Source organism: Phacochoerus africanus, chromosome 7 (genome assembly GCF_016906955.1).
Source record: "Phacochoerus africanus isolate WHEZ1 chromosome 7, ROS_Pafr_v1, whole genome shotgun sequence".
Taxonomy (NCBI): Eukaryota; Metazoa; Chordata; class Mammalia; order Artiodactyla; family Suidae; genus Phacochoerus; species Phacochoerus africanus.
Genome location: NC_062550.1, coordinates 3,621,076 through 3,646,032, shown reverse-complemented (window position 1 = coordinate 3,646,032; position 24,957 = coordinate 3,621,076). Strand labels below are relative to the sequence as shown.

General features: G+C 50.3%; 1 protein-coding gene across 2 annotated transcripts in view; it reads left to right on the top strand.

Annotated features, from left to right (window-relative positions):
• Positions 1-24,957, top strand: part of ATXN10 (ataxin 10) — a 160,071-nt gene that overhangs the window by 114,629 nt on the left and 20,485 nt on the right. For both annotated transcript variants that reach the window (XM_047785989.1, XM_047785991.1), the window contains one exon: positions 18,259-18,322. In XM_047785989.1, the coding sequence (XP_047641945.1) occupies positions 18,259-18,322 (64 nt within the window). The remainder of the gene's footprint in view (positions 1-18,258; positions 18,323-24,957) is intronic.

Here is a 24,957-nt window from a genome sequence, read left to right as displayed (position 1 = left end):
ACCCAGGACCTAGGAGCCCCCACTTGCATAGTTTGGGGGCAGTAACTTAATATTGCTAATTTACTGGTTTGTGAAGTAAGGACATCGGACCAAGTCTTTCCAGGTCCTTTTCAGCGCTCATTATGTGATTTGTGAGTTTCTTCTCTGACCAAAGCCTGCAAAGTAGAAAGCCTGGTATTGCTTTTCTCTCCCGCCAGAAACCCGCTGTCTGTTCCTTCACATAATGACGTGACCCTACGGTTTCTTGAGTTTCTAAGTACAGGGCGCACGGTACTGCAACAGGGCCCCGCCCTTCCGGAGAAGTTACAGGTTTGTCACCTTAATCAAGATAAGCTTCCTTTCCTGACCTTCATAGTTGCCTACCATGAAGGTGGCAGCTTTGATGGATCTCGTTACCCAAGGTACTTCCCACTTCTAACCTTCTAAGCTTCCAGAGCACAATTCAGGAGGCAGGAGATGGAAGGAGGGAAAGAGGGCTGGGTTATTTGGTTGTGATCCTTGAAGGCGGAGAAGAGGGAAACCGCCAGAGCTAGGAGCTTGCCCAGACTGGACCTGCTGTCGGGGGCGGGCGTGGTTGGGACCCCCTGCTGGTGGCCGCAGGTTCTCAGTGGGCACTGTTTTTCTGTGGTGTTTATTAGACAGCATCCTGTTTCCTATAATGCTTTCCCCCTTGCAGATGACTCTGGAGGAATTGTTTATACCTAAAAGGCCATCTGATGGGCAGTGACCAATTCCAGATTGTCCTGGGTAATTGCGGATGTCCAGACTGAGGCTCGAAATCTGCCATTTGTGATGGTCACCTGGCAGAGACCCAGTAAACGTCATATACACTTTGGGGAAAGTACGAAGAAAAAAAATCGTCTGGGCTTGATTTGAAAACATGCTGTTCTTTTGGAACTTTCATTTTTAGGGTCATTAGTAATATGTTTTTGAAAAGTCACTTGAAATAAGATGGGGGAGTTCCCGTCGTGGCGCAGTGGTTAACGAATCCGACTAGGAACCATGAGGTTGCGGGTTCGGTCCCTGCCCTTGCTCAGTGGGTTGACGATTCGGCGTTGCCGTGAGCTGTGGTGTAGGTTGCAGACGCGGCTCGGATCCTGCGTTGCTGTGGCTGTGGCGTAGGCCAGTGGCTACAGCTCCGATTCAACCCCTAGCCTGGGAACCTCCATATGCCGCGGGAGCGGCCCAAGAAATAGCAACAACAACAACAACAGACAAAAGACAAAAAAAAAAAAAAAGAAATAAGATGGGGAAAATATACTGCAATGAACCCAATCAGGAGTCATGCCCCTTAAAAATATAAGGAAAAAATTTATATATTTATATATATATATATATATATATATATGGAGAGAGAGAGAGAGGGAGAGAGTTAATACTTTATATGACTTTTAATATCCAAATATTCCAAATCTGTGAAAAATTCCAACAAAAAAGGCCTGTCTGGGTACAGGACAGCCTGTCTACGTCTTAGTTGCTGATCACAGGCCCATGTTGAAGACAGAGAGGGAGGCGTGAGTAAAGGCCCCTCCCCTGCCTGGTTGAGAGGCTGGCTGGTGGTGGAAGGCCTTCAGGTAGGGTGTGCTCAGGAGCTCCGCTTCTAGGGTCAGATTGATCTTGGTTCACACCCTGGTCGTGTTGTGGGGTGGGGAGTCACCCTGTGGGAGCCTGTCCCCCCCAGGACAATGGGACAACAGGAAGCCCTACCTCGGAGGCTTTAGGAGGATTAGGGCCCATAGTTGGTGTAACAGGAACGGCGCTGGGTAGAGACTTAGTAAATAGTAACTGCAGTTATTTTTGTTTGCACAAGTGCACCTGGTCTTTCTTCTGAAATCTCACCTTGGTCGTGGACTTCCTTCTTTATCTCTGGCACCTTCAGAACAGTCTGCTGGGAGCTGGACTCCGGTTCTCGGTCAGGATGGTGTAGCTGCACTTGGCTGTCTCCCTGCTGCGAAGCAGAACTAGAACACTGGACACCGAAGGTGGGAGAAGAGGCAGCCTGCCCAGGGGCCTCGGGGCTGCGGGGCGGCCCAAGGTGTGTTCCCTGGGTTTCCTTTTTACCTCGTATTTCTCAGACCGGGTGTTAGAGAAGCTATCAATCCAGACACATGGTGCGGACCAAAAAAGACCCCCAAAGAAGCTTGCTCTTTATAGCCAAAGGACGAGAAAGCAGCAATTTAGCAAGACAAACTGATTTATTCTTTTTCTTTTTTTCTTTTTCTTTTTTTTTTTTTAAGCGCCACATCTATGGCACATGGAATTTCCTGGGCCAGGGGTCTAATCGGAGCTGCAGCTGCCAGCCCACACCGCAGCCACAGCCATGCAGGACACGAGCTGAATCTATGACCCATGCCGCAGCTGCGACCCACACCCTAGCTTGCCAGATCCTTAATCCACTGAGCGAGGCCAGGGACCAAACTCGCATCCTCATGGATACTAGCTGGGTTCTCAACCCACTGAGCCACAGCAGGAACTCCAGCAAGACAGCCCTTCTCCAGACAAGCACCGTGGAAAAAAGCGAGCCCTGCCCTCATCAACAAAGGCCAAGTGGGGAGCCTAGACTTAAACCTTTGCCCGAATAGAATGAGGTACTCCTCACCCTGCTGGCAGGTGCCAGGGGGACTTGAGTGGCAGCCGGGGCTTTGACCCCAACCCTGCCGTGAGTGAGGACACGTGGGGAACTGGGGCTCCCACCTATTTGAGAATAATGGGTATGAAGCCATGGTCTGACCATCTCCCCAGCAGGAAGGAGGCCAAGCTGGGGACCTGGACCTTCACCCCCACATGGCAGCAACCCGATGCTGTCCCACCCCCACTTTCAAGGGTTAGAGGAGGCCAGCTGAAGCAGGACATCTGCTTAAGATCCATAGTCTCTTGAGTACAACAGAAATGAATCCAACTAGTAACTATGAGGTTGCGGGTTCGATCCCTGGTCTCGCTCAATGGGTTAAGGATCCGGCATTGCCGGGGGCTGTGGTGTAGGTTGCAGACACGGCTCGGATCCTGCATTGCTGTGGCTGTGGCGTAGGCCAGCAGCCGTACCTCCAATTTAGCCCCTAGCCTGGGAACCTCTATATGCCACGGGTGCGGCCCTAAAAATCAAAAGAAGAACAGAAAAAAGATCCGTAGTCTCGACATTATACCCTAAATGGTTCGAGGTGCAATTAAAAATCATGTCTTATACTGAGATCCAGGAAAACCTCAACTCGAATGATAAAAGGCAAGTCAGCAGCTGCCAACACCTGACTCGCACAGATGCTGGAATTACCTGATGAGGGTTTTCAAGTCGCATTCATGGCCGTGCTTCGCTGAGCAGTTAGGGACAATGGAAGCAAATGAAGAAGTAGAGGATCTCAGCCGAGACCTCGGAGAGTAACAGCAAATCCACATGGAAATGTCAGGACTGAAAACTGTCGCAACCCGACAGAAAACGTGAGAGCTCCTTGGACGGGCTCAAGAGCACAGGAGAAAGTCAGAGGAAAAACCTCGGTGAACGTGAGGATGGCATTGAGTATCCAGTCTGAACAGCAGATTGGGCTAATGATGAGATTCCTGAGGGACCAGAGCAGTGGCCGGGGTCCCCTCCTGCTGCCCAGGGCAGCTTCCTGGGTCGGCTGAGGCTGGCGACGCTCCGTTCCCATCCTTCCGAAGCTTCCAGGGCAGGGGCCTGCCCCCAGCAGCCCCGGGCCTCTCCCATGGCCCCTTCCTCTCGCGTGCTCAGCCCTGTGCACTCTCAGGCGTGTCCTTTGAGATTTTCCAGCGAGTTTAACATTATTCCAGCCATTCTCTTTTCTGAAGACCTGAAATCTGTCCTCCTGCTGTGTGTTTGGTGCACTTAGAAAAAAACATGCGTTTTATAATTTATCAATCAAAGTGGAGTTCCCAGTCGTGGCTCCTCAGTTAACGAACCCAACTAGTATCCATGAGGACGCGGGTTCCATCCTTGCTTAGTGGGTTAAGGATCTGGCATTGCTGTGAGCTGCGGTGTAGCTTGCAGATGCAGCTCAGATCCTGCATTGCTGTGGCTGTGGTGTAGGCTGGCACCTGTAGCTCCGATTCAACCTCTAGCCTGGGAACCTCCACATGCCATGGGTGCGGCCCTCAACAGACAAAAATATGAAATAAAATAAAATTTATCAAGCTGGATCTTGCCACTCCGCGCGCTCAGCTTGATGGCTGTGAACAAGTTAATTCACCCTCACGAGTCTCCTTTTCGTCATCTGATTCCTACCTTGCAGAGCTGTTGCCAGCACCACATTTCTGGGGGTAAAAATTGGCCCATGAGCAGATACTCAGTATAGGTTTTCTTCTTTCCATTCTTGTTCTCTAGCAGCACAAATAATGTTTCTAACAATATGCATGTTTCTGAAATGTCTTTTTTTTTTTTTTTGGCTGTGCCTGTGAAGTTCCCGGGCCAGGGACCCAAGCCACTGCAGTGACAATGCTGGGTCCTTCACCTGCTGCGCCACCAGGGAGCTCCTGAAATGTGGCATCTATATTCACAGACACCTTCCCCTCCTTGTCGTCTGCCCCTGGGAGGTGACAGTGGGCGTTCCACGCAGCACCTTCAGCAGCAGTGGCAGCTGTCAGCCAGTCCGTGGGGAATCACAGTTGGCTGGGAGGGGAGAGGAGGACAGGCTGTCACCCATCCGCCCGGTTGCTGCCTGTGCTCAGGGGACGCAGAGCTCAGAGCAGGCCCGGTGGAGACACAGCCCTTCGGTGTCAGAGCTGCACGTCCTCGGCCAGGACACTCCTCCCAGGGGCCGGTGTGAACCGTAGTCCCAGCGCTGCTGGAGATGAGGCCCTCAGCGAGTCTTTGCTCTGTTTCGTTTTTATTTTATTTTATTTTATTTTATTTTATTTTATTTTATTTTTTGGCTTTTTGCTATTTCTTTGGGCCGCTCCCGCGGCATATGGAGGTTCCCAGGCTAGGGGTCGAATCGGAGTTGTAGCCGCCAGCCTACGCCAGAGCCACAGCAACGCGGGATCCGAGCCGCATCTGCAACCTACACCACAGCTCACGGCAACGCCGGGTCGTTAACCCACTGAGCAAGGCCAGAGACCGAACCCGCAACCTCATGGTTCCTAGTCGGATTCGTTAACCACTGCGCCACAACGGGAACTCCTGTTTTTTTTTTAAACATCACGCACGGGCAAGTTGATAAACACCTTCCGAGGTCACGTTTATTGGTGGCAGGGAGCTCATTGTAATCCAGCCAATGGTTGCGATTCTGTCTACGGGTTAAAAATTAAAGGCCCAATGTGTTCAGGACAGGGTCTTGTTTGTGCAGGCGCTGAAGTGTCACGTTGGACACTAAACGCATCACGGGTGGCCCTTGCGCCCCGGGAAGCAGAGGGGGTAACGCATATTTTAAATGAGACGCGCTCCCTGGGTTAGTTTTGTTCTAAACGCAGCTGTGCGTGTTGGCGCAGATGTGCTGGAAAAAACCAGCTTTTCTGAGCTGATTTGTTTTCTCTGCCCACCCGTCTTCTCGATCCCTTTCGGTATGACCTCCTGCAGCGGGGTCTCGGCTTCTGGAAGGAGGCTGCTGGATGGATTGGAGCTTGCGGTCGCGTGCATTCAAGTCACGTGCGTTCACGCTCCTTACAGAGAAATTGACCTTTTTTTTTTTTTGTCCTTTTGCCTTTTCTAGGGCCGCTTTTGCAGCATGCGGAGGTTCCCAGGCTAGGGGTCGAATCAGAGCTGTAGCCCGCCAGCCTACGCCAGAGCCACAGCAACATGGGATCCAAGCCGCGTCTGCAACCTACCCCACAGCTCACGGCAACGCCGGATCCTTAACCCACTGAGCAAGGCCAGGGATCGAACCCGCAACCTCGTGGTTCCTAGTCGGATTCAGTAACCACTGCGCCACGAGGGGAACTCCGAGAACTTGACCTCTTGATCGGTGCTTTCCGCTGCTCCTCCCCCTCCTCCCTGTCCCCTCCTCCTCCCCCACCCCCCCCCTCCTCGATCCTAACCCTCCTCCTCCTCCTCCTCCCTCCTTCGTCTTCGAGTTGACCTACAGTGTTGTGCCCGTTTCTGCTGAAGGGCAAAGTGACACCATCATACGCAGATACACATTCTCTTTCTCGCTTCGTCCCCCATCAGTTCTATCCCAAGAGACCGGGTAGAGTCCCCTGTGCTGTACAGCAGGACCCCATTGCATATCCCTTCTGCATGGCGTAGTTGATATCTCCTAACCCCACACTCCCCCCCCACCCCCCCACCCCCCGCCACTTGCCGCTGCTTCTGCTCCAAAATCGAGGTTCACTGGTCGGCTGTTGACGTTCTGTTGAATTAAACTGTCTTAAAGAAATGACAGTAACGGGGAAATAACGCCACGCTTCAACTTTTTTTCTTACGCTTCAGCTAAAGTTCTTTACAAAGAATGCACCAAAAATGCCCTAAGTCGAAGGATAAATAAAGAACATGATATTCATAGCTGGCATTTTTATTGAGCACCTCCTAGAAGCCGAGGGTTGTGCAAGACACTCTTTTTTCATCGCCCCCTGATGACTCGGCCCCTGCTTTGTAGTGGAGCTTTTGGCTCGTGCCCCACGGGCGACCAGGCTGACTCCCGCAGTTTCCCGCAGCTGAGAGGGCGCTCGGTCCTGGGCCAGCTTTCCTGCCATCGCCCCGTGCGAGGATGCCAGCTGACGAGGCCGAGGGGCCGAGGCAGGGCTGGGCTTGGCAGCCTCTGACCCTCATCCCCCCTGGACCAAACACGCGAAGGTGTTTCACATTCCACCTCCGCGGAAAATACCTTTCTGACATCCAGCCCTCAGGTTTCTGGTTGTTTCGTAATCGGTCAGTGTGGAAGCAGCTGCTCCCTGTGATTTAGTATTCCTTCACCAGAAATGTATGGAATTTCTGCCGTGGGGAAGGCCCTTCCTTGTCCCTTAAAAGCAATCACGCTTTTTTTTCAGTCTCAAAAGCAGATTTATTGTAAACGTCTTCAAAACCAATTCATTTCAGTCATTCATTCCCTCACTCTTTCTTTCTTTCTTTTTTGTCTTTCTAGGGCCACACCCGAGGCATATGGAAGCTCCCAGGCGAGGGGTTGAATCAGGGCTGTGTCTCCCGACCTGCACCACAGCTCACAGCCAGATCCTTAACTCACTGAGCGAGGCCAGGGATCGAACCCGCGTCCTCATGGGTCCTCGTCAGTGCTGTTGCTGCTGGGCCACGATGGGAACGCCATCATTCATTATTTAAACAAAGCTTTTACCGTCAGGTGAAGAATTCATGAGGAGATGTTTGCCAAAGATTCCAGATGCTGCAGATGTTGGCTGAAGAAAAGTTGCGACTCTTGGAATTTGGTCGTTTAGCTTAAAAAGCATTTGGTTAATCGCGGTGTTCTTTGTATTTCTAGGCCTGTTAGGAGTCTCAGCGTTAACTCCTCTTGAAATGCTTCTTTGTTTTTCCATAAACGCCTTCGTTGAGTTTCACCGTGGAATTGTGGTGTTCTTTGCTCGGAACTCTTTTCTGAGTGTATCTGCTGCCATAGCTGTTGCGTGGTTTATTTTTTCATGTGCTGTTCTTTGCTGGAGTGTTCCGCCTTGCAGTGTCTTGGGGGGGCAACACCGGCTCACCGGCTGCCTCTGACCAGGCCTGGGCCCCTTGGTCCTTGCTGTGTTGCTGCCTTTGGCTGTTCAGCCCCTGTTGGTTATTTCACTCCCTCCTCCCAGCCCCTCCCAGGCCCTCTTCCCAGGACTGGCAGCTTTTCCCTTTGGGCATTTGATAAGTCTCCTTCCTGGGAATGCTCTCCATCCGTCTTCTTAAAGCCAAACGTCTGGTCAGATCCACCTTTGCTCTTCTCGTGGCTTGGCCCGGGACAGAATGAGTAGGTTGGCATCAACAGGTTTTAGTGAGCTGCGTGTGTACGTGTATCCATGTTTTCCCTGCGTCATTTTAACAGAACGGAAAGATGAGACATCGGCATATTTCATAGTCAGCAGTACAATTTGCTTTGGAAAGAAGCTTCTAAAAGAAGTTACCATGGGAAATTATCAGGGGAAAAAGACTCTGATGGTCACTCTAACTTTTAAAGACCATCTTGGAGTTCCCGTTGTAGCTCAGCAGGTTAAGGACCCAGTGTTGTTTCCGTGAGGATGCAGGTTCCATCCCTGGCCTCGCTCTGTGGGTTAAGGATCTGGCGACATTGATCTGACTGTGGCACAGATCACAGATGTGGCACGAGGCCTTCTCTGCCAAGCCACCGACAGGTCCTGAGCCCTTAGCAGCCAGCGGCCACCCCCTCTGGGAGAGCCCCAGTTCCCAGGCCTCAAAGACCATCTGCGTGTAGATGATCCCAAAGTGCCACTCGAACCCAGTCCTGTCCCCTGGGCCCCAGGCAAGGCCACGTAACTGCTTGCGCCACGTGTGAAACGCAGAGGCCATGGCAGCTGAAGCCCTCGGCCGTCGCCAAGCCCCTCGCTCCCCGCGGGTCCAGGATTCGGCTTGTGACCCCCCAGCTCCTCCCCAGATTTATTCTCCTCCTCCTCGCAGGCAACACCACCCCCGTGCAGCTCGAGGGAAACAGGATCTTTGGCTCGTCCTTCTCTTACAGCCACTGCTGTGGAAAGTAACTGCTGTCAGATCTTCAAAATAGGAGTTCACGTCGTGGCGCAGTCGAAACGGATCCGAACAGGAACCATGAGGTTGTGGGTTCGATCCCTGGCCTCCCAGTGGCTTAAGGATCCGGCGTTGCCGTGAGCTGTGGTGTAGGTTGCAGACGCGGCTCGGATCCCGAGTTACTGTGGCTGTGGTGTAGGCCGGCGGGCTACAGTTCTGATTGGACCCCTAGCCTGGGAACCCCCAGGGCCCCCAAAAAAACAAAAAACAAAAAAGAAAGAAAGAAAAGCAAAACCAAGCAAAAACAGTTGGCCGGGCCCTAACCCCTAACCCCGGGGTTTCCTATTCGGCTTTTGCATTTCTGAAGAGCAGGTGCCCAGACAACGCTTGTGCTCTGCCCCAAGGGCCGCGTTTAGGAACCCCCGCTCCAGAGGCCCTTCCTCTCCCTGCACACAGCCGTGCTGCTTGCCTTTCTGTCAGGCGCTTAGGCTCAGCTCTCCCCAGGAGTCGCTGTACTCTGGTTCCCTCTGGATCTTTGCGTGTCTGCCCCGTTTTCATGGTGCGGGTCCTAGCGCGGATATCACCATTTTGTAGAAAAGTCTTAGCTGACCACCCTTTCTGAAATTCCATCTCCTCTGTCACTCTCTAGGTGACCATGCTGTTTCTTTCCTTGGTAGGAATTACCATAACCGGTAAATGTGCCCTCTCCTTCTCAAGCAGCTGTCTCTCTGTCTCTCTGCCCAGTTTCAAGGGCACAGGGACCTTGATGACCCGTGACTAGTGGGCGTGTGGATGGGATCAGTCACAAGAGCTCTTCTGCCCCCTCCACTCCCATGTAGTTTTTTCAGCAAATAGCTTTCGACATCTCAGGACAAGCCAAGGGATGTGAGAATGAGGGAGCCATGCTTCATGCAATTGCAAACCCCAGAGTCTAACCAAAGCGTCAGACAGAGAACAAGTAGCTGCGGTGTAGACCGTGAACTTGATACAGCCAGACTCACTGATCTCATGTCTTGTCCTGGGAAGAGCCGGGTACCAGCCTAGAGCGGCCAAGGAGCATTGTGTTGGCTCATCTCTCTCCGTTGCCCTGAGAGAAGATCTCCCACCCCCACCCCATAGTCCTTTTTCCTTTTTGTTGTTGTGCTGATGTGTGGGCCAGAGGCGTGTCCTTTCTTTGGAGAGAAACGTAAGTCTGCAGAACTATTCTTCCTCCTCCAGGCCCCTCTCGCCTCTATCCACGCCCTTCTCTGTCCTGGGCCACCGGAAGGGAGTCGAGATGGTGCCCCCCCCCTCCCACCGCCCCAGGAGACTCTGAAGTGGGTCAGACCAATACATGAATCAAATTAACTCCAAAATCACTTTGACCTCAAGGCAGAAAATTCATTCCGTATCCAGCTACTCCAGCTAAAGGCCTTACCTTCACTGTAATAATAAAATGCCCGCAAGAGAGACTCTATATTTGAATATTAATTCTATCTCATTACCAAATTCCCAGGGAGATAGTAAAACCCAAAGATTACATTTCATTTTAAATTAAAGTCCAAAGATATTAAAGTCAGATGCCCCACCCACGTGAGTTAAAAATTCAAAGAGGTGAAAGTTCACAGTGTGGCCTCCCATTTTCTTATTCTGCTTCGTCCCGGCTGGAGGGGCTCTGGATGCCTGAGTGGGGTCAGGATTCTGTAAACAGCTGCAGCCTGGTTCCGTATAAACTTGAGGATTATTTGCTCTGGGTCTGTGCAAGATGTCATGGGTAGTTTGATAGGGATCGCATTGAATCTCTAGATTGTTCTGGGCAGGAAAATGGTCATTTTAACAATATTAATTCTTCCAATTCAAGCGTATGGAATATCTTTCCATTTCTTTGAATTATCTTCCGTTTCCTTTATCAGTGTATGTCTTGCACCTCCTTGGTTATGTGTATTCCTAGGTATTTTTTAAACACGATTTTTACATGTATTTTTTTAACTTTCTTGTATTTCATTTAAAAAGTTTCTGTTGAAATAAGGTGATTTACAATGTTGTGTTAGTTTCAGGTGTGTAGCAAAGTGATTGTTATACATATTTATTGTTTTTTTGGATTCTTTTATATTTCATCATTTACTGTAAAGAAGTGCATTAGATGTCTGTATTTTAATCTTGTATCATGCTCCCTTGCTTAATTCATTTATTAGCTCTCATAGTTTTTGTGTGGCGTCTTTAGAGTTTTCTATGTGGCATATCATGTCATCTGCATATAATGACAGTTTTACCAATTCTCTTCCAATTTGAATACCTTTTATTTCTTTTTCTTGTCTGGTTGCTGTGGCTAGGACTTCCAATACTGTGTTGAATAGAAGTGGTGGGAGTCACAGTTCCTGTCGTGGTGCAGTAGAAATGAATCCGACTAGGAACCACGAGGTTGCGGGTTTGATCCCCGGCCTTGCTCAGTGGGTTAAGGATTCGCCGTTGTCATGAGCTGTGGTGTAGGTCACAGATGCGGCTCAGATCTGGTGTTGCTGTGGCTGTGGTGTAGGCCGGCAGCTGTAGCTCTGATTAGACCCCTAGCCTGGGAACCTCCATATGCCGTGGGTGCGGCCCTAAAAAGCAAAAAAAAAAAAAAAAAAAAAAAAGAAGAAGAAGAAGTGGTGGGAGTCGGCATCCTTGTCTTGCTCCAGAATTTAGTGGGAAGGCTTTTGGCTTTTTACTGTCACATATCATATTGGCTGTGCTCTTTAGCAAGTGGTGCTGGGAAAGTTGGAGAGCTACATGCAAATCAGTGAAGTTAGAACACTCCCTCACACCATGCACAAAAATAAACTCAGAATGGCTTAAAAGACCACAAAGGTAAGAGGTGACACCATAGAACTCCCAGACAACAGCATAGGCAAAACGTTCTCTGACATCAACTGTAGTAATGTTTTCTTAGGTCAGTCTCCTAAGGCAAAAGAAATAAAAGCAAAAATAGACAGATGAGACCTAATCAGACTTACACGCTTTTGCACCGTTAAGTAGGCTATAAGCAAAAAGAAAAGACAGCCTATGGACTAGGAGAAAATATTTGCAAGTGATGCGACTGACAAGGGCTAATTTCTGAAATATACAGACAGTTCTTGCCACTCAATATCAGAAAAAAAAAACAACCCAATCGTAAAATGTGCAGAAGATCTAAATAGACTTTTCTCCAAAGAAAACGTATCGATGGCTAAAAGGCACTTGAAAAGATGCTCACCATTGCCAGTTATTAGAGAAATGCACATCACAGCTACCATGAGGTATCGCCTCACCCCGGTCAGAATGGCTGTCATCAAAAGCTCTACAAATAACAAGTGCTGGAGAGGGCGTGGAGAAAAGGGAACCCTCCTACACTGTTGGTGGGAATGCAGATTAGTGCAGCCACTATGAGAAATAGTATGGAGGCTCCTTATAAAATTAAAAATAGAGTTACCATACGTTCTGTCAGTCCTGCTCCTGGGCATATTGCTGGAGAAAACTGTAATTCAAAAAGGTACATGCACCCCACTATTTCCAGCAGCCTATTTACGACGGCCATGACATAGAAACAACCTGCATTTCTATCAACAGAGGAGTGGATAAAGAAGGTGTGGTACATCTAGACAATGGAATACTACTCAGCCATGAAAATGAATGAAATATTGCCATTTGCGGCAACATGGATGGATCTAGCAATTATATAAAGTGAAGTAAGTCTGGAGTTCCCATCATGGCTCAACAGTTAACGAACCCAACTAGTATCCATGAGGATATGGGTTCAATCCCTGGCTTCCCTCAGTGGGTTAAGGATCTGGTGTTGCCTTGAGCGTGGTGTAGGTCGCAGACGAGGCTCGGATCCCATGTTGCTGTGACTGTGGCGTGGGCCAGCGACTATAGCTCTGATTCAGCCCCTAGCCTGGGAACTTCCATATGCGACAGGTACAGCCCTACAAAGACCAAAAAAAAAAAAAAGTGAATTAAGTCGAAGACACACAGTATCTAACACTTCTACGTGGAATCTAGAAACAACAGCATCTCAGTCGTGAAATGCACGGTAATAAGCTGCACGAAGCGCCATGGAAATAAATGCAATACAGAGATAAACAGTGCTGTATTTTGGGAGACTTGGAATTGGCCCTCGGAGGAGGAGGGATGTGGGCTAGTAACCCAGAGGTAGACCCTGTTCATGAGACAGCCAAGAAAAGTACGGACTAACTTAGTGTAACCCATGCCTACCGAATCTTCTGTGACTGTAGAAATAAATCTTTATATTTTTGAATTTTGCTGAACAACCTGTGGTTGGTGAAGGATTAGTGTGCCCAGCCCTCTTCCAGTGTGGGTGGTCCAGGAATAGAACCCCAGAACCAAGTTCAAGTCATAATACAAGTAGCTGCCCTTCCCAGGTCCTTCCCCTGTGCCGGGCACGAGGCTGAATGCTTTCCCAGGTAAACCTCGCTCCATCCCTGCCCGGTGGGTCCCACCCTCTTGTGACAAGTAAGAAACTCTAGGCTTCACGACATCCAGAACCTCCGCAAGTTACACAGCTAAAAGGCTGACCTGGAATTCCCTTAGGGGTCCATCTGCCCCCCCAAAGTCTCCCTCTTTCCTCTGAGCAGTTGGGGTGGCCATTGAGCTCATCCTGTGGGCAGGTGCACCCTCATCTCTTACAAGGTGGTCCATTGCTACCAGCACCCCTTTCCTCCACCTGGGGCCTTGAGCCTGCTGAGCTCACACCTCTGAGAATAGCATCATCCCTGGGTCAAAGCCTTGAGTGAGCATCGCCCCGCCCACTTCAGCATGAGGACCTGTTGCTGTCTGTGTGCCTTTGTTTTGAGTGTTTGTTTTAACACATCATGTATTGGAAAAGTTACATTTAACTCACTATGTATTTAACGTCAGAGATTCAGTGCTGCCTCCCTATTTTACTTCGGAGATTCAGTGCTGCCTCTGTGTGGTGCTCCTATGGTTCTTCAGGGGGTTTTGTTTGTTTGTTTTGTTTTGTTTGAGCTTCATGTTCACCCTTCAGTGTGTGAGCAGCCAGAATAACTCGAGGCTGTGTTTTTTGTCACTCTGATCTCTTTTCCCAGAGAAGCTTGCAGGTTATTAGCGTTGGACGTGCACGCTGTGCAGAATGCCTTCTCTGGGATTAGTGGGGGCTGAGGGGGCAGAGAACCCAGTTAGCAAATGGGTAAGCTCTTCTGCTGTTTACCCTTTTATTTCCAGAGGCTAGATGTTAGTTTGTTTAAGCCAGACTAACTGTTTTGTGGAGAGGTGTTTACCTCCGGAAAGTGTTGACTGAGCTTGGCTCCTTGATAGGAACCGTAGCTCGTGACTCATTTATTATGGGTCTAGAATCCGTTCCCAACATGTCAGGTGAAAAAACAAACAACTTCCTTGTTTTACGAAGTGCGAACAGAAGAAAACATGTTAATTTCCTAATGGTTTCCCCTGCCCCCGACTCGAGCTGCGCACCCAGCGGCTGCAGGAAACCTGTGGCGCTGAGCTGGGTGCTGCGCCTTGTAGCTCAGTCACTCCTGAAGGTTTTGCCCCCACGGAGTCTCTTCCCAGGGACCCGAACCTGTGCTCCCTCGTAAGCGTGCAGTCGTGTGTTTGTCATAATGCCACCGCCGTCCTCGTCTAGAGCAGGTCAGGTATGTTGTAAACCTTTAATGAATTTCTATAAAAAATTATCTTGCATCGTTTCATAATGCGGCCGTGTGAATGAGAAATATTTATCTAGGAAAGCCTACCCTCCGTTCAGGCACGGCTCCAGGGTAACCAAGAGTTTCCAGAACGCTTTAATTCCCTCTTACTGCCGGCCTAAAAAAGTCCGTTCTTGGCGTGTGATTTTGTTTCCTTCAAAGAAAATCGTACCCGTTTAACGTACCTGAGAATTCTGCTCCCCCCACCTCCACCCCCAGGAAAATGAGATGTTTTTCCTGCATCGAATAAGAGATCTGGGGTGCTTTATTTCGCACTCACCTCCCCCCAAAACTGGTTTTTGGAGAGAAATGCACAGCTTGGTCCAATACAAAGTAGAATTGCGGCTCAGCTTCGTGAGAGGTGCCCTCCAGCTTCCTCGTGCTCTCAGGAGCCAGCCCTGAACCTCCTCCCGTTAACAGTGAGCGTAACAACGACCGCTGTCGCCCCGCTGCCCTTCCTGGAGTGTTCACGCTGTGCTGGGGCCTCAGAGCCAGCCATTCCGTTCTCACAGGCACCCTCTGAAGTGGGTCCGACCACCCATTTCACAGGCGAGAAAACTAAGTCTCAGCAGTGAAGTGACCTCCCTGTAGCCACGTGGCTCAGAAGTGCTGCAGACCCAGACTCTGTCCCCACTTCTCTGGCTGCCCAGACCTCGCTCTTGGCCCTGGGCCGTGCTGCCTCCTGGTTCCTTGAGCCCCGAATGCTCCTTCTGCCGCCCCCCGCCCCCATGCCTTTGCATGTTCTCCCCCCCCATTCCCCACAGGCCCCCCCCCCGGCTATGCACGCGCCCCCACGAGTGTGTATGTGTGTGTGCGTGGGCGTGAGTGTGTGTGTTTAGTCTCTGTTCGCTCTTCTCGAGCTAAATGTCTAAGCATCCCTCTGCGGGGCGGCCTCCCCTGAGGGCCCCGTGCTGTGTGGTCCCAGGGGGAAGCCAATACCACGTTCCTCTGCTGTGGAGGCGCGCCCGTGCTCCAGAAGGGTCCAGGTCACACAGTCGCAAGGAGCTGGTGCGATGAGCGGGTTCCCTCCTCTCTGTCCCCGTCCCCAGCCCCTTTCCTGGGTCTGTCCTCTTCATCCTAGCACAGGTGCATCTGGCCCAGCCCTGTTTTCCCATTAGGAGACTTCGTGGGCAGCACCCCTTGTCCTGCCAGTGGGTGCCCGGCAGGTTTCTGAGCGGGGTGGGGGGTGAGGGCTGCATGGAGAAGCAGCCTCGGGTGGGCCACTTCCAGTTGGCCTTCTGTGCCTCTCAGACCCCGGAGGTCCACCCTCTGCGGCAGGCAGACCCTCCACGCGGAAGCGTCTCAGACTGGCTGCCGCAGAGGGATAGTTTTCTGTCTCCCAAACCATCCTGGACCAATGTATTTATAAAAGATACTACAAATGAATTGATGGACGACAACAGAAACTTACCAAAAAAAATTTTTGAAGACATAGAAAATTCAAGCCTAAACTTTGTTACAATTCAGCAAACAGCATCAGTCTGTTCACACGCTGTTCCTGCAGACAGACTAGTGCTTTCGCACCTCTCTTTGAATAGCACTTATTAGTTAAGTGACTGCAGGGAGGGTACCTAGCTTTTGAGCCTCCCTTTCCAGATTTGTAAAATGGAACCAATAATGCCTACCCCCGCCCCGTCAGAATTAAATGAAATCATTAAAGTGTCAATCGTCGCCTGGTAGATGCTGGATAAGCTATTAAATAATCGTTCATTAACCACCATCCGATGCCTAGGAAAATTTACAGGAATTAAATTTCTCCTCTCCTGCCTTCAGCAAGTTTGTGCATCACAGCTGCTGTGATCTGATTTCCTTCGGGCAGACATGGTGTTCAGAATCGCTAGGCTTGGAGTTCCCACTGCGGCTCAGTGGGTTAAGAACCTGACTAGTATCCGGGAGGATCCAGGTTCGATCCCTGACCTTGCTCGGTGGGTTTAGGATCCAGTGTTGCCGTGAGCTGCAAGTGTAGGTTGCAGACGCAGGTTGGAGCTGGTGTGGCTGGGGCTGTGGTATAGGCCGGCAGCTGCAGCTCTGATTGGACCCCTAGCCTGGGAACCTCCATATGCTGCAGGTGCAGACCTGAAAAGGCAAAAAAAACAAAAGCATCCTTAGGCTGAAGCTTGGAATGTTCATTGCTACTGGCTTGTCTTTGCTTCTAGGCCTTTTCAGTGAACAGCTGGGAAATAAACATTTTTTGGAAAAAGAAAAATATGTCATGAGTTCGTGCTAATGTTTCTTAATTTAAAGGTAAACAGGGAGTTCCCATCGTGGTGCAGTGGTTAACGAATCCGACTAGGAACCATGAGGTTTCGGGTTCAGTCCCTGCCCTTGCTCAGTGGCTTAACGATCCGGCGTTGCCGTGAGCTGTGGTGTAGGTTGCAGACGCGGCTTGGATCCCGCGTTGCTGTGGCTCTGGCGTAGGCCGGTGGCTGCAGCTCCGATTCGACCCCTAGCCCGGGAACCTCCATATGCTGCGGGAGTGGCCAAAAGAAATAGCAAAAAGACAAAATAAATAAATAAATAAATAAAATAAAGGTAAACAGAACTTTGATTTTTACTTCCTTTTTTACTCTAAAAACCTTGATTCCTTATGACATTAATTATCCACTGCTTTAAGTCTATAAATAAGGGTTCAGAGGGCCAGTCCCAGTGTTGATGGCACCAAGGCGACCATGCAAGTGTGAGGCTCTGTGGTTCTCTGAGGCCGGGACGTGGCCTCCTGAGGACCCCTCGCCTCAAAGTACTGTTCAGTTTTGTGAAATAATTTTTCTTTGTCTCACATGTCATCAGATCAGTCTGTTTCTATTCTATAACTTTAAGAATTTTCAAAGAGTTCCCATCGTGGTGCAGTGGAAATGAATTTGACTAGGAACCATGAGGTTGCAGGTTTGATCCCTGGCCTCGCTCCGTGGGTTAAGGATCCGGTGTTGCTGTGGCTGTGGTGCAGGCCGGTGGCTACAGCTCCGATTAGACCCCTAGCCCGGGAACCTCCATATGCCTCGGGAGAGGCCCTAAAAAGACAAGAGAAAAAAAAAAAGAATTTTCAAAGTTGGGGTAGAATTGCCGTAATGTTACGTTAACTTCAGCGTACAGCTTCCTGCTGCAGTATTTGTGAGCTAATCACCTCGATAAGCTTAGTTAACATGCATGACCCATTTCATTTTTAAAATTGTATAGAAAGTATCCAGGTTCCAGAGTCAGAACTGTACCCCCGGGAACATTCACCGGATCCAGCTCTGTTCCTCTGTTGCTGTTTCGTTCACCTCATCCTCTGCTTTGCCTTGTAACCATCACTCATTCGTTATTTAACCCTTCATTTTTTTTTTTAATATGAAAACTTGGTTGGAGTTCCCGCTGGCTCCATGGGCTCAAGGACCTGGTGTTGCTGCAGCTGTTGTGTCGGTCTCAGCTGCAGCTCGGATTCAATTCCTGGCCTGGGGCCTTCCATATGCCGAGGGTGCAGGATTAAAAAAAGAAATCTGTTTCCCATGAGGCCAGGGATCAACCCCGCAACCTCAGGGGTACTCGTCAGGTTCTTAACCCACTTAGCCACCACGGGAACTCCTTGCCCAGCATTCTTGAAGAGGGTGCAGAGAAAAATAAAGTATCACTTTGTGTTTCCATGTCTGTCTTTAAAGATTTCTGGATTGAAAATATTCAGATATTTAAATTTAAATGCTTAAATCTTTTGGGGTCTTTCCACCCTGTATTATGACTGCAGTGAGCAAGCAAGTGAAAAGGAGCCGCAAGGGAGTTCTTGTCTTGGCTCAATGGAAACGAATCTGACTAGCATCCATGAGGACGCAGGTTCGATCCCTGGCCTCACTCAGTGGGTTAAGGATCCCGCATTGCCATGGCTGTGGTGTTGGCCGGCAGCTACAGCTCCGACTTGACCCCTAGCCTGGGAACCTCCATATGCCACGAGTGCAGCCCTAAAAAGACCAAAAAAAAAAAAAGAGCAGCCCATAAAACTTCCCACATAACACTGTATGTCTCCTCCGTTCTCCGCAGGTCAACGAGCTGGACGGCATCCCCCTGATCCTGGACAGCTGCGGCATCGACGACAGTAACCCCTGTATCCTTGCCTGTGACTCCTGAGCAGTAGGTCGCCCTTGGGGGCCTCAGCCGTACGGTCCTTTCCCTGCTGCTTGTTCTGGAGGCAGCGGCTGGCTCTCTGGGTGGCTTGTTCCTGAGACCGAAGCCGCCTCCTCGGAGTCAGGGAGCTGGGGTGGCACCCCTCAGCCTGTGCAGGGGAGTGAGCTCAGGTTTTCACGCTGCCCCAGCGCACGGGCCAGCTGTGCTGGAAGACCCCGAGGCAGACGGTCCCCGCTGGCTCTGTGTTCCCTGCCTGGGGCTAAGGTCACGTGTCCAGACTGTATGTGTCCCTTGGGGTCAGTGTGAGGAGTTTTCATGCTTTTCCGTAGAGATGGGAAGCATCCGGTCCTGTGGCCGAAGCATTTTAAGAGTGGCTTAGAGACAGACCACGAGGTGCCCTGTGAGGCCTCGGGAGCCCGGGGACCCGTGTCAGGGGCCCCGAATGCTGGTATTCGTTGGTCCCTGTCTTGTGTTGGTCCCCCTGTTACTGCACTGGGGACTCTGGCTCTTTCGCATGCCCGGTTTGACCATCCTTCTGGAAGCTGTTCTGCAGGGCACCTGCTTATCCCGGCCGCTCCCTCCCCCGCCGTCTTGCCCCGTAACTAACTGGTCTGGTACAGGGCTGAGCAGCCAGGCCTGTCCAGGTCTGAGAGGGAAGCTGTTTAATTTCGAGACCTTCCCTGGTGAGAAGCCAGCTCAGCCCAGTCCCCTGCCGTGGCTTTCGTATGGCCTTGTGCTTATTGTGTGTGTGTGTTGGGGCGGGGGGGGGGTTGTTTAAGGGTGAACAGGCCATGGCGAGGACTTTGAGGCTGGAACCCAGGGGGAGCCTGTGAGGAGCCCAGCCTAGGGCTTAGGAGACCCAGGAGGAAGGGGATTTTATTTTTAAAATGCTCACTGTGGTTTCTGCCAAGAGGAGAAAAGGAGCTGATGAAAATCATGTGTTTCAAAGTAAGTAGATTGAGAAATGCTTATTATTGGTGCTAAAGATACTGCCATTTGTCTGATTAGCAGTAGAAGGAACTCTCCTGTTTTAAAGAGCACGAGAGCTGCTAGGCTCCGTCGGGGAAAGACAAACAGCCCCCGAAGACTTTTCTCCAAGGTTAAAGCAAGGGGGTTCCCTGCCTTGCATTATAATCAGGCACTGCAGACGGCGCTCATTAAGGAGTTTTGAAATCTTTTAGTTCCCCCCAAAAAGGAAAGGAAAAGCAAAGAAGCACGCGTTCCATCGTACGAAAGCAGTGAAAAAAAGCAGGAAAGAACATTCCGGTGCAACGGCAGGTGTTTTGTTTCCTGGTGAAAAAGATGACTGATGACAAACAAAGAAGGAGCCCAGTTTTGCTTAAATGGTCCCCGACCTGACCTCCTCCTGAGACAGGGTTCTGATCACTGCGCTTTGGTCTTTGGTAAAGCGTAGACGCCGCATGGGGTTCGTGCTTGGGGTCTTTCCGGGCAGCCTCTCCTCCCAGATACTCCCTCCTTCCTTCCTTCCTTCCTTCCCCGCCCCCCGGAAGCCTTCGTGGCCCTTACTGTGTGGTCCCTCGCGTTGCCGTGTTGAGTCCTGACGCCACTGCGAGGCGGATGCTGTTACCACCCTCCTCCCCCTTTGCAGATGAGCGAATAAACCTGGAGAACCTCGGAGACTTGCCCTCAAGGTCAGACCCAGAATTTAAACTCGGTGTGTGCCTGACTCTTAGCCACTTTCCTAAATTGCCTCCTTATGAGTCACTGGGAGGGGACAGAACACACAGAGAGACCACAGTAACCTATCCGTGTAGGGGCGAAGTGACTCAGAATTCTAAATGGAAAAAAAATACATACATGTATATGTATATGGATAGGAGTGCTCGTCGTGGCGCAGTGGAAACAAATCCGACTAGGAACCAGGAGGTTGTGGGTTCGATCCCTGGCTTCGCTCAATGGGTTAAGGATCCGGCGTTGCTGTGAGCTGTGGTATAGGTCGAAGATGCAGCTCGGATCTGGTGTTTCTGTGGCTGTGGTGTAGCCCGGCAGCTGTACCTCTGATTAGACCCCTAGCCTGGAACCTCTGTATGCCTCAAGGGTGGCCCTAAAAAGCCAAAAAAAAAAAAAAGAAAAAGTACAAAAAGCACAATCTATATAGATAACTGGTTTTTAAAACGATAAATAACAAAGCATTGCAAGATCTCAGAATCTCCTCTGAATTGTCAAGAAAAGGTAGGATATCACATGTGTAGTTTTAGGTATATTTAGTAACTCTTTGGAGCTTGGTTTATGAAAATGTAGTCTAGTCGTTTTTTGTTTTTTTTTAAGGGCCACACCTTCAGCCTGTGAAGTTACCAGGCTAGGGGTTGAATGGTAGCTGCAGCTGCCAGCCTACACCACAGCCACAGCAACACGGGATCCAAGCTGCATCTATGACCTACACCACCAGGACTTCTCATCGTGACGCAGTGGAAACAAATCTGACTAGGAACCAGTAGGTTGCAGGTTCGACCCCTGGCCTCACTCAGTGGGTTAAGGATCTGGCGTTGTCATGAGCTGTGGTGTAAGTCGCAGACACACCTCGGATCTGGCGTTGCTGTGGCTGTGGTGTAGACTGGCAGCTACAACTCCTATTAGACCCCTAGCCTGGGACCCTCCATATGCTGGGTGTTCTGCCCTAAAAAGCCAAAAAAAGAAAAAAAGAAGATATAACCTCCACCACAGCTCACGGCAACTTGGATCCTTAACCCACTGAGTGAGGCCAGGGATCGGACCTGCGTCCTCATGGATACTGGTTGAGCTCGATCTTGCTGAGCCATGATGGGAACTCCCAGCCTACTAGATTTTAAAGATAGGAGCCGCCTACCAAAATAGGAGAGCAACGGAAGGGTGATGGTTGAACGTTCCGAAATGAAGACGTGTTATGCCTGGGGATCCAGTCTGTAGAAGTGCCTCTTGAGTTAGAAGCTGGGCTTCCTGGAGGCCAGAGCAAATAGGGCAGACTAACGCAGCCTGCAGAATAAAGCCACCCGCCGCTCCTCTGCGCCGCTACCCCGGCCCGGCCTCCTCACCCCTCCTTCACTCCCCCGGCCCCCATTCTTGTGTCTTTGTCTTTGCTGTATTTTTCATACAGCAAAATAATAAATCTGCATCAGCGTCTTTTTTTGTTTGTTTGTTTTTAATGCTGGAAGCTACTGAATGGGGGACTGAGAACCGTGGCTCCACCTTCCACCCTTTGCAGTTTAACTCTTTCGGCTCTTTCTTCTGGTAGTTGCTTTTGTATATCTGAGCGATAGGCTTTGCTGCAGTTTCCTGAAAGAGCAGATTTGGGTGTCTTCTGTTTACTTTGTTAGGACCCTGGGATTTGGCTCTCGTAGCACCCCGCCCCCCCCCCCCCCCCCCCCCCCGATGCTTCCGCTGTGGTGAAGATCCCACTTGGTTGCCTGGCTGACCTGACCCTTCTCGAGTGCGTATCTGCCCTTTGGATTGTGTGGGTGCGTGTGTAAATGTGCTTGATCAAAACCTTTATCCACTTTTTTCACTGGGTTGTCTTTTCACAATTTGTAATAGATCTGTATATATTCTAGATAGTGGTTCTGGATAGAAGCTACATGTGTTGCTCATATTTCCTTTCCCTCATTCTGTGACTTCCCTTGTCATTCTCCTTATAGCTTCTTTGGATGAACCAAAGTTCTTAACTTTAGGTATCAGAGGTACTTGTTGCCAATAGCATAGTTGGTTTCTTCTTAATCTAGTTTCTTTGTCGTTTAGCTGTTGCGTTTAGCCGTTTATCGTTAATGTAGTTACTGATCTGTGTATACTTAAGCTATTCTGTTTTCCTTCCTATTTTGTTTTCTTTTTCTCTCTTGCTTTCTTTGGATTGATTGTTTTATGTAATTCAGTTTTTTTCTTTTTCTAGTTTAAAAGTTTTTAGTTATTTTTTTCCCCTTCTGTTCTGTTACTAGGTCCCTGGGAAATTACAACATACATCTTTAACCAGGAAAAATCTAATGTTTCTTAAACCTTTACACACATCCCAGATAATATAGGACCACTTAGCGTGCGTGCACGTGTGCGCGCGCGTGCACACACACACACACACACACACACGTTTATATGCTGCTATCGTTGATATATATTTTAATTCTTTGGATACAGGAGAATAAAAAAGAAACAGCCTCTGTGACTCTCAGGTTTTTGCCCTGAGCAACTAGATGGATGGAGATATCCCTGCATTTATTTAAAAAAGGGAGGGGGGGATGATTTTGCGGAGACGTTAATAGTTGAACTTTAGACAGGCTGCGTTTGAAAGGACAGATACTCAAGCAAAATGCTAAAGCGGGGTGTTGGCGACCTGAGTCTGAGACGCGGAAGCGAGAGGTCTGTCTAAGCATCAAACGGGGTAAAGACCTAGGCGAATAGGTGAAATGCGAAGCCCCCAGAATACCCAGCACGCAGGCCTCTCTCCCATCTCCGAGGTTACCGGCCTGGCCCCAGCCGCTGTCCCCTCGTGCCTGGATGATGGCAACAGCCTCCCTCCAGGAGTCCCTGTCGTGCCACGGGCCCGGCAGAGCGTCTGGGACGCGTTGAATGAATCAAGGAATGGAGGCGCACATTGGGCCTCCTCAGGGAGAAGACCCAGTGTGAGAAGGCCATTCCCGAGCCCTGGAAGGCCCGGGAGTACTCCTCCTCCGTCTAAATCTCCAGCCGAGGAGGACGTGACAAAGGAGAATGAGGAGGAGGAGCCGGCAGGATGTGGAGAAAACCCGGGAGGAGGTGCGAGGAAGATGGGCCCCCTTCAGGAGGACGTGGTCACTGCCACCGGGCTGAGTTTTCACGTAAGAACGTCAGGGCACCCCGGGATTGTGCCAGTGCGGGGTGACCAGGGACGCTGCACAAACGACGAAGCGTGTGAACACACTCGTCAGCCCGTGTTCTCCTTTGAAATGACTCTCTTTCTCCAGGAAGCGGGGAATGGCCCATCCACCCGGTCGCTCAGGTCGGAACGCTTGGAGCCACTTGTGAGGCTAGTTCTTCCTTGGTCTCCTGTCTCCCCTCCAGGTTTGGTCCCAAGCCCATCCAGCGAGAAAGGGAGAGACGCTCGGGATGCAGGATACTGGATGCAAAGGGTGCAGCAGATACTGCGCTGGAAATGCTGGCGTTAAGTCAGACCGTACACCCTCAAACACTGAGCTCCCGGAGCAGTCCCAGCAAAGCACTAGTGTCAGGCGTACATTTAAAGAAGCTCATTCGTTGCTCACCACTGGGCTCGGCCTAGAAGAAATTCTAAGAAGACTTGAGGCAGAAGGACACCTGGCGCCAGAGGGACAGACAGAGCCAGGCGAAGGGGTGAAGGCACGGGAAGTCGTTTAAGTGTGTGGGGGGATCTCCACGAAGGATGACTTGGTCGGACTCAAAATACCTCCCTCCTCTGATGGCTCTGGACCAGCTGGCTGTGTCCCTGCCCTTACACATCCTTGCGGGATGGAGGGAGGGCTCCTGCTACCTTAGGGTACCAGTTCCTTGTCCCCTGTGGGAAGTCTGGGTTTAGGACCCTGAGCAGACTTTCTCTGGGGGGTGAGGAGTTTCCAGGTGGCAAGTCACAGCAAACTAAGCCAAACACTCCCCCAAGCTGGGAATGAGGCTGGGAGGCCCCCTGTCCCCTTTCTGGAGACCAACTGGGGAGAGTTTCTAGTTCCAGGGAGAGGACAACATCTCAAAGGGCTGCTTAGCTCCGAAGCCCTGTCCTCGTCGGCGGCTGCGTCAGGGACACACGCCCAGCCAGCGCCCAGCTGTTCCCTTGCCCAGCTCACTTGTGGGTCACCCGCAGAAATGACATAGTAGCAGATGCCATCGGAAAATTCCAGCCCCGCTACCACAGTCAATTTCTTATTTGTCAGTTTATTGTGGCAAGTGGGATTCTTTTGTTGTTGTTATTTCCAAACAGAAACAGCTGAACTTTATTTGAAATGTTTTTCTTTGATTCTTTTTTGATCTGTGTTTTGATCAGTTGTCCTTGATGTGTTTTTTTTTTTTTTATATTGTTTTTATTGGAGGGGGAGGGGGTAGGGATCAGATGAGAGTCCACACAGGGTTAGGGTTGCTTGCTTGCTTGCTTGCTTTCGGAAAAGCCTCACTTATACGTTTCACTTGTGTACAGACATGAAACTGTTTACCGGAATGATAACCAGACCGTCTGTCCCCCAGTGACATTATGTCGGGGAAGTATGACACAGTGGCAAGGACTCTGGGGCCAGACAGACGCAGATTCTGCCTCTTCTTAACCTCTAGACACTTGACTTAAGTCATAGCTTATTTTGTCTAAAGTGGGACCTACCCCCACAGGGTTATGGCGAATGCGAAAATGTCATCGAGTCTGCAAAGGACGACCCAGCCTATAGTTTCTCAACAAGTGCATGTTCTTGTGCAATATCCTGTTACAGCTGTCGATGGCTTTGGGGAAAAGGTACATGCCCCTCTGTGGTTGCAGGGTGAGTAAGGGGTGAAATTTACAGTAATATCACAGGATAGAGGATCCGCAAACAAACTCACACGAACGCAGCCAAGGCCCCACCGTGGCTGAGGGGAAAGCGGTGATCTTTTCCATAAATGGGGCGAGACCGATTTACTGTTCGAAAAGGGGAACAAAAAGCC